The sequence below is a fragment of the Oncorhynchus mykiss genome, chromosome 4 (genome assembly GCF_057628025.1).
Source record: "Oncorhynchus mykiss isolate SJ-2025 chromosome 4, ASM5762802v1, whole genome shotgun sequence".
Lineage (NCBI taxonomy): Eukaryota > Metazoa > Chordata > Actinopteri > Salmoniformes > Salmonidae > Oncorhynchus > Oncorhynchus mykiss.
Genome location: NC_143025.1, coordinates 35,120,643 through 35,134,976, shown reverse-complemented (window position 1 = coordinate 35,134,976; position 14,334 = coordinate 35,120,643). Strand labels below are relative to the sequence as shown.

General features: G+C 41.2%; 1 protein-coding gene across 5 annotated transcripts in view; it reads right to left on the bottom strand.

The window, feature by feature from the left end:
* The window catches only part of LOC110521733 (receptor-type tyrosine-protein phosphatase F), a 345,140-nt gene that overhangs the window by 113,157 nt on the left and 217,649 nt on the right, over positions 1-14,334 (bottom strand). For all 5 annotated transcript variants that reach the window (XM_036968462.2, XM_090231901.1, XM_036968469.2 and 2 more), the window contains one exon: positions 9,774-10,043. In XM_036968462.2, the coding sequence (XP_036824357.2) occupies positions 9,774-10,043 (270 nt within the window). The remainder of the gene's footprint in view (positions 1-9,773; positions 10,044-14,334) is intronic.

Here is a 14,334-nt window from a genome sequence, read left to right as displayed (position 1 = left end):
CCTGCTAACATTATACTACAAATAAAGACGTAAAATAGGCTGAGAGTGCTCTATCTCACTAATGCAGGCCCCAGAGCTGTGAGCAGCAACACGAGCGAAAAGAGCGAGAAGGACAGCACTCACATCCTATCAGTCAATCACTGTTCAGAGCCTGTCTCTTTCAGTACCTCACCTATCACTGGAGGGGCCAAGCCAGCCATGTTCATTATCTCCCAAAGCAAAGTGTCTCTCAACCAGTGTGACCATTCAGCGCTCTCTCTCTCTCTCTCTCTTTCCCTCTTTGTTGCGCTCTCTTTCTTTTTCTCCCACTCGCTATATATATACATATATAGAAAGCCCATTATTTCCTTCTTTGCTATCTAGGGCAAAACGTTCTCCTTCAATTAAGTTGAGAGTCAGAGTCTTGAATAGATAGATGAATAGAGTAATGAGTCTTTTCTATTTTATTTTATTTACATATTGATCCCCCAAAAACTATTTCAGGGCTTGGAGCACACCTTTGGCAAAAAGACAAATGTGTTCAATGTGAGGTAATTGAGTATCAATACAAAATTACAATATTTAAGGAGTGTAAAGATACTGAAGAAGAGTTTTTGTTAGTCTTGAATAAATAACCAACGTAGAAAGCAGACTTAAGTAGACTGACTGAAAATCAATGTAAAATGGAGTGAACTGAATGTATGTTATCTTGGTGGTTTTGTGCTAGGATTTCTTTTTTTTCTTTCTTTTTTTGAATTTTACCCATTTTTCTCCCCAATTTCGTGGTATCCAATTGTTTTAGTAGCTACTATCTTGTCTCATCGCTACAACTCCCGTACGGGAGAGACGAAGGTTGAAAGTCATGCGTCCTCCGATACACAACCCAACCAAGCCGCACTGCTTCTTAACACAGCGCACATCCAACCCGGAAGCCAGCCGCACCAATGTGTCGGAGGAAACACCGTGCACCTGGCAACCTTGGTTAGAGCGCACTGTGCCCGGCCAACCACAGGAGTCGCTGGTGCGTAATGAGACAAGGACATCCTTACCGGCCAAGCCCTCCCTAACCCGGACGACGCTAGGCCAATTGTGCGTCACCCCACGGACCTCCCGGTCGCGGCCGGTTACGACAGAGCCTGGGTGCGAACCCAGAGACTGATTGCACAGCTGGAGCTGCAGTACAGCGCCCTTAACCGCTGCGCCACACGGGAGGCCAGTGCTAGGATTTCTTGAGAGGGTTTTCTTTTCATATTTTGCAATTATTTTACCTTCTGTTGACTTGCAAGGTGACATATTTCAAGTGAGTGTGGTATATGGCCAATATACCGCAGCTAAGGGCTGTTCTTATGCATGACGCAACGCAGAGTGCCTGGATACAACCCTTAGCCGTGGCATATTGGCCATATACCACAAACCCCATAAGTGTCTTATTGCTATTATAAACTACTTACAAATGTAATTAGAACTGTTAAAATATGTATTTTTGTCTTACCTGTGGTATACGGTCTGATATACCACAGCTTTCAGCCAATCAGCATTCAGGGCTCAAACCACCCAGTTTATAATACATGATATAACATATAGTATAATATTAATGTATTTTTTTTCTGCACTCGCAGAGCATTTGAGTTTGAAACACTCAAGATGTAGGTCCATTCTGCAAAGAAAGTGATTATCTGTCCCTTTACCTCATGGTAATGGTAATGTACACACTCTCCCAGGTTTTCTTATTTCCCTCGTAAATGGAAAGAGGCTGCATTGTAATAAAATTGTGGCTGAAAATGTTAGCTAAATCACTTTTGTGTTGTGCATTATTGTACTACTGTCAGAGTCCAAATGGTTCTGCTAAAGTAAGAGGTAACAAACAGCTCGCCTCCAGACGTCAGATGGGCATTAGGGATGAGACACTGCAACCCGAGAGGTTTTAGAGAAAGAGATCAACCCTACAGCCGCAGCCCCCGCCCCCCCCCCCCCCCCCCCACCACCCCAACTCCCGACGCCTTGGTTGACATCTGCTATTGACATCTGCTATTATTGCCTGCATCCCAAATGGCACGCTATTCCCTATATAGTGATTACTTTTGACCAGGGCCCATGGTGCTCTGGTCAAAAGTAGTGCACTATGTAGGAAAAAGGGTGGCATTTAGGACATAGAATTATGCGCCATATCCAAAAAAGGCAAAAGAAGCTTGAAAAACTTTTGAAACCCTGACAGTATTGCACTGAGTACTGAGTGATGTTAAGTTAGAAGTTAAACTATTTTAGGGCCTATTATGCATGCATCACATATACAAAGTTGCGGAATACTTATTCATCAGTAGGTGTGAGTCTGTAGAGAAGAGAGAGCCTCTCCCAGGACTTGAAAATATCCCACCATCTGTCAACACTGTGAGTGATATCATGAGCTAATTGGGGAGTTGTATTTTGCTTACACTTTAAAACATTTCCTGCAGCAATTGGCCAGTAAGTAACGTTGATTTATTTTAACCTACAGCTACCATAATCCATTTCATGGTAATGCATTTTATAGTACCAAAAATGGTACTGTAATCTAATTTACAGCATATTATTGGATTTACGCATGCAGCGACGTATCACCCAGTGTTCCTTGAAAGTTTTCATTTTTAAATGTACATTTTGGTCATTTAGCGGGTGCTCTGGTCCTTAACAACATACAGTCAGTGCACTCAACCACGGTAGATAAAACAAACACATATTACAGTCATTGCAAGTCAAACGTTTCTATAACCGTTACTGAACATGTTGTTGTATTTAAGGATGCACTGGTCTTCAAAATAATCATAATTACAACAATACATCTCATGATATGATTCTGAATATCTATGGAAAGTGCCAATACAATAGTGAGATATTCACGTTAACTTAATGCCAGAGCAATGAAACAAAGTACAAGTGACTATTAAACTGTTTAAAAAAAAATCCTACAGTAATTACAAGGGATTAGCGCAAGCAGGTTGGCTGTATACATTTGCATATTATAGCATACTAATGAATACCTGGTGTTTAATATCACTTGTACTTCTAGAGGCCTGGACAAAGGCTGCCAATCTGGCCATTATTACAGGGCTAAACAGATCAAATGGACATGGAGAAATAGTCAACCATTAAAAGGTTTAAGAACCGCCACTACTCTGACCTGTTCCCTATATACATTTAATTGTTAGGGAACTACTACCATATATCACTTAAAATGGTACAGGACTCTCACTAACAGGCAAAACAAATATAGCCACTGACAAGGCACACCTTAAAATACAGAATGTTACTGAACCAGCTATTCTTTCTCTTCCCACAATATTTCTCAATGCACCATAATTTACAGTATGCTGCAGTGAATTTAAAGCAAAAACATCAATAAAGTATTTCATTGTTGAATTCAACTGAAAATCCATTCAGCATTTGCTAATGGTGAATATTTAGTTATTTATTGCAGCATACCAACTGATATTTGGTGTTTTATATCACTTTCACTTCAGGCCTAAAGAACGGCTTCTAAACTGATGGTGACTACAGGGCAAAACAGATCAAAATGAAATTGCTAGCCGCTCAACCGTTAAAGATTTGAGACTTGCTGTCACTCTGATCTGTTCCCTACATAAGTGCAATTGTTAGGGAACCACATATCACTTAAATTGGTACAGCACTCTCAATGGGTGCAACAAATATAGCCTTATACAAGACATGCCTCAAAATATGTTAATGCTTGAGAAACATTACCACACACCCACATGTGGTCAAAAGGTTGTTGATGCTCCAAAAATGCAAAATTGGTACCGAATTCTGAATGACAGTAAATTACTGGCAGCAGTGCCAATAAGACACTGTCAAGTTTCAGGACAAGGTTGGTAGAATTGAGAAAATATAGTATATTACTGTATTCTGTGGGGGTACAGCATTCTCACTCACGGGTGCAACAAATATAGCCTCTTACAAGGCACGCCTTAAATATGTTAATGAGCCAGAAACTTTTTCCTCACGCAAAACATTTTCCCAAAATGCACCATAATTAATACTGTAAAACACATTTACAGAATTTTACTGTACATTCTACAGTAATCTACTGTATTCAGTTTATACAGCATCACATTGGTGATTAATACAGTAAGTTACTGATAAAATTACAAAAACAGATAACAGTGTACTTTATTATTTGTTTTTTGATAGTCATATTGTGTTTTGTTAATATTACCATAGGGCCCCATTCATTCAGAAAATATGTCTCCATTACTAGAAGTAGTAGTGCTTTCCTCTTCAAAAAAATCTTTGAAATAACTGAGATTCTCTATAATAACTCTAGTGAATTAATGATTGGTTAGACTGATAGGTATTTGAGCGTCACAAATACTCTAATATTATGTGTTGTTTCAGCCAGTGCAAATATTAATCCCTAAAAGAAGGAACTGACTTCATTATCTCTCCATGTACTCAACTCACTAAACTCAGAGGATGTAGATGTAGAGATGAGATGAGAACTGATTTGGGCTTCAAGCATTTCACATGCAATGAACAAAGTAGTAAATGAAATGTTCAACTGAGTCTTTGGCCAATTCGATCTGGAATCATTAGCCCATAGCTAAGACCCTTCCTTAAAAAATAAATGAAATATGACTTTGTGCTGTTCATATTTGAAGCAGTGAGATAGCCTACTGTATTTCCCAAAAGCAGGATCCCATTGTAATTGGAAAGTAAACACAAAAACGCTTTGCTCGCTAGTTTGTCATCTCGCTACTTTGTCATAGTTAGGTTTTCAGGAAGGTAAAGTTTCAGCCATATTGAATTATTGATGACAGTATTAATGAACACACTGTCATCTGTGCTGTAAAAATAGAAAGTTTCACCATGACTGTGTAATGAAACCATGAAAAGTAGAGCACCTAAGCTGAAATCGTTTGGAGGGTGCTTCAATGTAAATCCAATGTAAGTGCTTTAAAACAGAAATGAAGTCGTCTGAAACACCCAAAGTAGTTCTTTAACCTGAAAATGTGGGTTTTAAGAGAGTGTTGTGAAAACACTTTATTAGGTTTCAGTGCATGCATGTAAAAGTTAGCATCAAAACACAAACACTATGTTTATCATACAATCAATGGTATTGAAATGCAAATGGTTTACAGCCTAAACATTGACGGTTAAGGGCCTATGGAGAATATTTTTTTGTGGAATTCCACCTTTATTTTTTCAATGCTTTATTTAGACAGATTAAAAACAGGATGGGGGGGGGGGGGGAGTAAGATGATACATTTTGTGGGAATTGTATCCACTCAACCACACAGCCACACTGTTAGAAATCATTTTTGGGTGAATTTATAATAATACTTTTAAAAACATATACTGCTAGAACCGCTAAAGCAGTAATTTTGACTCCTCATGAATTATAATGTGTTATTACTCTGCCATGTTTTAAGTCATGCCCCCCTCCATCCTTGACTTTTCCTAAATAAATCCATACAACACACTGTTGTTATTCGAATCTTAACATCACAAACAGAACTGGAGTTATAACAAGTTTAAGGAGGGCATGTCATTTTTTTTTAATGGTTTTCCCACATTCCCCCTCCTTCTCCAAACAGTAGGGCCTGCTCCTCTCCTTCTCCAAACAGTAGGGCCTGCTCCTCTCCTTCTCCAAACAGTAGGGCCTGCTCCTCTCCTTCTCCAAACAGTAGGGCCTGCTCCTCTCCTTCTCCAAACAGTAGGGCCTGCTCCTCTCCTTCTCCAAACAGTAGGGCCTGCTCCTCTCCTTCTCTAAACAGTAGGGCCTGCTCCTCTCCTTCTTCCCACAGTTGAAAGTGCAATGCCCATCTGATAATCACCCCGATAATTGCCACGAAACTGAACCCAAACTATACCAAAACTCATTTCACACATATAACAACAGATGAAATAAATGAAGTAAAGTATGATGGCTTTGAGTTGATGAACGAGGGGAAACGAACAATGCATAATTATGTAGTCACCAATTGTGAATGAAGAACAAGGCGAGCCATTCTATTGCATTGATCCAGTCTAATTCAAATCTTAAAATGATATGTACCCTATTTCAGCCCACCAAATAAAAGCAGTCTTATCAGTCTACTCTGGCCTACTTGGAGTAGGTTACCCAATGAGAGTGTGCGTAATTGTAGATGCTGAACGGCTTTCATCTGGGAAAATATCCACATCGGGCAGTAGGTGAGCGAGTGTCAGAGAATGTGGTGATGGGGCTTGTGGAACCTTACATTGGAAATAGCCAAAAATGTCACCATGGACAATTTCTTAACTTCACTGCCATCGGTGAACAATTTGCTTGCAAAGAAAACAAGTCTGGCCGGCAGCGTGAACAAAGTGAGACAGGAGTTCCCTCCCTCTGTGCAAAATAAGGCACCTGCACAGCAGTTGTACTCCACAATGGAGATGAAGAATGACAAGACAATGGGAACACAAAAAGAATACCGGAGACTATTACATGCTACAAGCAAGCCAACGTATGTCAAAGTGGGTCAAGCAAGTGAAAGTTACAAAGACTGTTAGGACAAGGAATAATGGCTAAATAAAACCTAGCTGACACCATGTAATGTATGCATGAGCTGACAATGATGGACTATTTCTGACTGCTGTTATATCGACACTTCTATTCATTGTAATGGCATTATTGCTTTTGTGCCGAGTTTGACTATTTATCAAGACACTTGGCGCTTGTAATGATGTTTAGGCTACTGATGTTCTCATCATTTGACCGCTCGTCCTTTGACCGTTGGTCTTGGTGATTGGGGTATTAATATCATTTTTGTCATTATAAAAAGAAGCTGTTACCATGTTTCAACACATATGTTTTCTGTTTTATACAGTGCCTTGCGAAAGTATTCGGCCCCCTTGAACTTTGCGACCTTTTGCCACATTTCAGGCTTCAAACATAAAGATATAAAACTGTATTTTTTTGTGAAGAATTAACAACAAGTGGGACACAATCATGAAGTGGAACGACATTTATTGGATATTTCAAATTTTTTTAACAAATCAAAAACTGACAAATTGGGCATGCAAAATTATTCAGCCCCCTTAAGTTAATACTTTGTAGCGCCACCTTTGCTGCGATTACAGCTGTAAGTCGCTTGGGGTATGTCTCTATCAGTATTGCACATCGAGAGACTGAAATTTTTTCCCATTCCTCCTTGCAAAACAGCTCGAGCTGTTTTGCAGACTCCATCAGGTTTTCTTGCAGAATGGTCCTGTGTTTGGCTCCATCCATCTTCCCATCAATTTTAACCATCTTCCCTGTCCCTGCTGAAGAAAAGCAGGCCCAAACCATGACGCTGCCACCACCATGTTTGACAGTGGGGATGGTGTGTTCAGCTGTGTTGCTTTTACGCCAAACATAACGTTTTGCATTGTCGCCAAAAAGTTCAATTTTGGTTTCATCTGACCAGAGCACCTTCTTCCACATGTTTGGTGTGTCTCCCAGGTGGCTTGTGGCAAACTTTAAACGACACTTTTTTTGCCACATTTCAGGCTTCAAACATAAAGATATAAAACTGTATTTTTTTGTGAAGAATCAACAACAAGTGGGACACAATCATGAAGTGGAACGACATTTATTGGATATTTCAAACTTTTTTAACAAATCAAAAACTGAAAAATTGGCCGTGTAAAATTATTCAGCCCCTTTACTTTCAGTGCAGCAAACTCTCTCCAGAAGTTCAGTGAGGATCTCTGAATGATCCAATGTAGACCTAAATGACTAATGATGATAAATACAATCCACCTGTGTGTAATCAAGTCTCCGTATAAATGCACCTGCACTGTGATAGTCTCAGAGGTCCGTTAAAAGCGCAGAGAGCATCATGAAGAACAAGGAACACACCAGGCAGGTCCGAGATACTGTTGTGAAGAAGTTTAAAGCCGGATTTGGATACAAAAAGATTTCCCAAGCTTTAAACATCCCAAGGAGCACTGTGCAAGCGATAATATTGAAATGGAAGGAGTATCAGACCACTGCAAATCTACCAAGACCTGGCCGTCCCTCTAAACTTTCAGCTCATACAAGGAGAAGACTGATCAGAGATGCAGCCAAGAGGCCCATGATCACTCTGGATGAACTGCAGAGATCTACAGCTGAGGTGGGAGACTCTGTCCATAGGACAACAATCAGTCGTATATTGCACAATTCTGACCTTTATGGAAGAGTGGCAAGAAGAAAGCCATTTCTTAAAGATATCCATAAAAAGTTTGCCACATGTGGAAGAAGGTGCTCTGGTCAGATGAAACCAAAATTGAACTTTTTGGCAACAAGGCAAAACGTTATGTTTGGCGTAAAAGCAACACAGCTGAACACACCATCCCCACTGTTAAACATGGTGGTGGCAGCATCATGGTTTGGGCCTGCTTTTCTTCAGCAGGGACAGGGAAGATGGTTAAAATTGATGGGAAGATGGATGGAGCCAAATACAGGACCATTCTGGAAGAAAACCTGATGGAGTCTGCAAAAGACCTGAGACTGGGACGGAGATTTGTCTTCCAACAAGACAATGATCCAAAACATAAAGCAAAATCTACAATGGAATGGGTCAAAAATAAACATATCCAGGTGTTAGAATGGCCAAGTCAAAGTCCAGACCTGAATCCAATCGAGAATCTGTGGAAAGAACTGAAAACTGCTGTTCACAAATGCTCTCCATCCAACCTCACTGAGCTCGAGCTGTTTTGCAAGGAGGAATGGGAAAAAATGTCAGTCTCTCGATGTGCAAAACTGATAGAGACATACCCCAAGCGACTTACAGCTGTAATCGCAGCAAAAGGTGGCGCTACAAAGTATTAACTTAAAGGGGCTGAATAATTTTGCACGCTCAATTTTTCAGTTTTTCATTTGTTAAAAAAGTTTGAAATATCCAATAAATGTCGTTCCACTTCATAATTGTGTCCCACTTGTTGTTGATTCTTCACAAAAAAATACAGTTTTATATCTTTATGCTTGAAGCCTGAAATGTGGCAAAAGGTCGCAAAGTTCAAGGGGGCCGAATACTTTCGCAAGGCCCTGTATATATATATACTGTAAAAACATAGGCAAATTGTTTCAGTGAGTTGTTAATTTAATTTTACCAAAATAATCCAATTTAACATGTTGCTCAAAATATATTTTATAAGGAAAACCAAAGAAAGAGAAAATCGAGTGATTAAATGATTCATTGGAAGTCTTTCATTTTTATCACCTTGCATTTCATATCTTGCCGTATTACTCTGCTTTTAGAGGATTGTGGGTAAATCATTTTTATACTTTTTTATTCTTTCACACAATGCTGTATACATGTTTAAAGAAAGAAAAGTATATTTCTATATTAGTATTAAGCTTGTTGTGCCATTAGGTGCAATGGATCATGATTCATGAATATCAAGCTCTTATAGTGCAGTCCAAGACATAGTGAGACATTTTTAACATTTTCATCTAATATTCATATAAAATATCTCCTTTGGATGTTGATCTTGATCCCGATCCATCTATTGATTTTGGATGTTGACATGTTGATCTTGAACGAGGGCTACTTTGCTAGATACCAAACATAGCTAATTCACTGCATCCCAGGCTACGTGCACCATTTTTAAATTGATGTAGTTCTGTCCTTGAGCTGTTCTTGTCTATTAATATTCTGTATTATGTCATGTTTCATGTTTTGTGTGGACCCCAGGAAGAGCAGCTCCCACCTTTGCAACAGCTACTGGGGATCCTAATAAAATACCAAATACCAGGCAAAACAAACACTCAAACTCCCACACCCCCTCTCTCACACTTCTCCCAGCCCTCTCACCTTTGACGGTGATCTGTGCAGTGGTCTCGATCATACCAAGCGACGATATCGCCACACAGGTGTAGTTGGCAGACTGGCGAATGTTGGTGACCTCCAAAACATTCCTCCCAATGGGCATCTCTTCTTCCTTAGTCAGGTCTACCACCCCCATCATCCACTTGACGTAGGGCATGGGTGCTCCCACCGCCACGCACGTCAGGTTCACGCTGCCACCCGGCATCACCTCGTGGTTGTTGGGAGGGATGGAGAACCGGGGTGGCACACGCCTCACTGCAGGGGGAGAGCATAGGGGTGTGAGAGGCAGAAGAAGTGGAGGTTTGATGGGAGACACTGCATGGTTGGCTGGGATAGCTCAATACCTCAATGGTCAGGCCTGGCTGTTGCTGCAGGGTATACCACTGTTCTCTGGGACAATAGAGGCCTATGGCAACTCTGCTATAGTTAGTTAGGGTGGGACCACATGTGATGTATCTATTACTCAACAGTGAAATAGGACTTTCCTCCCCTTTCATGTTAAATTTGCAAAAAAATGCCTAAGGTGGCCTATAAGGCTAGTTTTCTCACGAGTGCCTTTGGATTTCCTTCTTTGGTATGTGGATTAAGACACACCTGGAGCTTATTACTGCTGTTAAGTCTATAGCTTCCCTACCATACTCAGAGTAAGCTAGCTATCCAACACTCGTTTTGTCTCTAAGTGTGAGTGAATAGAAGAGGTTTCTTCTCCCTTGTTATCTACCATACACCATTAGAAGTCCCCTTAAGTGCTGGGAAGTACTGCTCATTATGTCTGAATTAATGTTGCAATGCTACTCACTTTGCAGGCATTAAATATACATAGCTCAACGGCATGGCAGCAAAAGTGCTCACACACACTCCTTGACTAGGAAGGCTGAGAATGGTCACAAAATGTGTTTCAATGTGGTATAATTTAAGTTTAGAGTCTGAATATTCTGGCCTTGAGGGGCTTAGATTGTGTCTTACGGGGTTTTCACCATGTTTCTTCTTGGTCTAACTAAATAGAAGGGGAAGGGAGATCTACATGCTGTGTGAGTCAAACAGGGAGAGACACAGAGGTTTATGACAGATCTGACCTTGTCCCCAGGCTCACATTTCACATAAAGCCTGGTAACAGTGGCACTTTTTGGAATTTAGGTTGTGTGGATTTACTGAGTGACATGCTAATCTATTCAAATTCTGAGCGAAACATAACTTTGAGGCGTGGCTCTAAATTGAGGCGGGAGAGGGTTGTCACTAGTTAACACAGCCATAAAGTCATAAACCCTGCCAATTTGAGCAATTAATCTTCTTAAAATCTGATTTTAAACCTAATTCTAACATTCACCCTAACCTTAATCACACTGCTAACCGTACGCTAACCTTAAATTAACTTGACTTTGTGGCTGTGGAAGCTTGTGGAAACCTGCTGCAGTATCTTTGCGTTAGAGATGTTGCCGATGACTGTGACATGTCTCCTCTCTAACGCTCAGGAAGCTCAGATTCAAACTCCCATTAGACAGCTATGCAAGCGTTATAATGTCAAAGTAGGTTCGATACGTTTCCCTGAGCAACTATCTTCACTTACTCCCGTTATGGCTGGTATGTACTTCCAAAAGAGGTGTAAATAGAAATGTACAAGCAACCAAAAACATTACTAGTCGCCACCTCCAATGTATAATTTTTGCTGGGCAGAGACGTCAGTCAGTTCAACGTCTATTCCACGTTAGTTCAATGTCATTTCATTGAAATTATGTGGAAACAACGTTGACTCAACCAGAGTACCAAGTGAGATGTATTGAGCTGTTGTATACTTCCGACAAACAGGTCGGAAACACAGCAGGGTATAGCTAATGTTGTATAATTTGAGAGCGGTACTACTTTGAACAAATAAACTGAAAGAGGATGTATGTGCACATAATGTCTTCATTTGGCTCACTCAAGCACAGCAGTAAGTTAATTAGCTCCAACCAAGTGAGGAATCACTGTGATAAATGAATGTGTATTTGCATGGGCTCAGTCAGTCAGTGAGGAGAGGTGATAGATAGTCATGTTGGCTGTCGTCTCTGCAAAGACAAGGGCTGCATTGTCTGTCTGCTGGGACCAGAGGGAAAGAGAGAACCATCATTTACATTTTAGCAGAAACTCTTATACAGAGCAATTAGGGTTACCTGCCTTGCTCAAGGGCACAGAGAGTTTTCACCTAGCCAGCTCGGGGAATCAAACCAGCAACCTTTGGGTTACTGGCACAACGCTCTTAACCGCTAGGCTACCTGCACGCTCTGTGATACAGATGGCTGGCATTAACATGGGTTGCCACGGAGACGGACATCGCCTGAGCACGTGACAATGACAACAGGGGGGAAAACAGAGGGGGGGAAGGAGGAGAGGAGGGTAAGAGACAGAGAGAGAGAGGGAGGGCGAGAGAGAGAGCGAGAGTGGTGAGACGAGGGGAGGGGGCTGGCTGTTCGAGGCTGGGTATAGGCCACAGTTATGTGCCATTCCGTGATTCCAGTTTAGGGTGATCTCAGGTCAAAAACGAAGAAAGTCGGAGTTGCCAAACTTTTAGATATATCAGGGTACCACTACTGCCAATCTCATACTATATGACTGTATTTCTGTGACTATAACCTCACAGAGCGGAGGTTGTAAGCGGAGGTTGCAAATCGTTGTGCAGGTGAGGCACAGCAAGCAGCAAAAACCAGGCCTTGACGTTTCAATTCCCAATTGATCTCCCAACACACACACAGATGGTCTGCAGGATCTCACATTAAGCTACCCGCAAAACGATCCCCTTTCAGACAGCGCTGAGACTCTTAATCATCAGTAAGATAACTAACGTTCCCAATTTTCTCTCTTTGCTCAGGAAAAATGCAAGGTTGCAGCCCAACAAAGAGCCGCTCGCTGAGAAAGACGTTGCGTCCCAAATGGTACCCTATGGGTTCTGGTGAAAAGTAATACACCATGTAGGGAATAGGGTGCCATTTGGGATGGAACAGGATTTCAATTGGGATGCAAGGGGAGAACTCTAGCAGACCCCTGTTTTGTGCTTGAAGATAAAATAGAGGCAACATTATTCACATCACAACTCTTAAAGTACTGTGTTTATCATCATGACTAAGAAATCACCTGCTTATTTCTTTACAACAGCAAAATGATGCAGGCATAGTAATGTAGTACTTACAGTATTCTAGGGCCCACCGGCCCTGCCTGGCTGACCAGCAGTTACATCTAAATACTGTAAATATCTCCAAGCTGGTTTTGAAGCTAGCATGGCACCAAAATAGTTTTTTCTTCTTCTTCTAATACAAACATCTCAGTTTTTATGTGACTTGAATGGTGTATGGGGTGTGAGGTGAGGTTGCTACCCTCTTCTCCCTTCTCTCTCTCTCTCTCTTCCTCCATCCTTTCACCCCCCCCCCCCCCCTCCTGCAGGACTGTAGTCTACAGGAGGGCAACAAGAACTGAGGGACTTCAAGATAGCCATAATGAACCACAGTTGGGTGTTATCTAACAAAATCACATTTTTATTTAGCCTATGTCCTGAACATGGGCATTTGCAATCTTTCTCTACTGCAGTATTCACCTTACCTTACCTAAGTAGAGACTTAGATTTTGCATTTCTTTTGCATGTTTTTTGTGTGTATTGTATGCATACTGTATGAGTGCCATGTGTACCATCTCTGTATGCAGGAAGTCTGCGTGTGATTCATTCAAGTCAAGTAAATGCTGAGATTTTGAGATTTATATATCTGTTCCTCTGTAATCAAATTGAGGCCAATGGTCTACTAACTCTGAGCTTTTCAGAGGAAATTAACCAATGTGTTAGATTGGAGTCTGTGAGCTGTCAACGTGACATGCTGGACAGCGCAATGCAGGGCAGGAGGAATCATAACAAACCAACGTTAGTCACTGTGTACATTATTAGAAGGATGTGGAGGTTGGAGGTTACCCATGGATATGGAAAATGGTCACAGCGTGACATGATAGTTGTTGTTGATTGGCTGACTGAGTGAGGTTATAACAAGGAGTTATCTGAGTTATTATTGGCTATGGAGGACAAATGTTAAAGGTTAAAGGTCACCAGGAAGTGGTGGAGGAGGAGAACTCGTCATCGTCGTAGAAGCGAGTGACACTGTGGGGTATAGTCACTGGTTTCAAGTGAACAGGAAGTAGTATCAGCAGTAGCAACATGAGAAGCTGGCAGTTATAATGCAGACACACACTTATCTTCATTGGCATGCCACAGAGAAAGAGGGGGAAGAGAAAGAGGGAAGGGAGGAAGGATTTGGGATTGGAAAAAGAAAAGGCTTTGGAGCTGAGGGGGGTAGGGTTTAAAGCACAATCGTGGTTGCACACAGATTTTAGGCACACAAATATTGTCAAGCAAGGCATGCAGCAGCCCAGGCACAAGGCAAGCAAAGCATCAAGCCAATTACTAACTAGCTACAGAGCAGCTATGATCATGATGAGGCTGTGGAAAATCTCCCTGGTCTTTGTGATAGAATCTGTGCTTGAAATTCAGTATTCGACTAAGGGACCTTACAGATAATTGTATGTGTGGGGT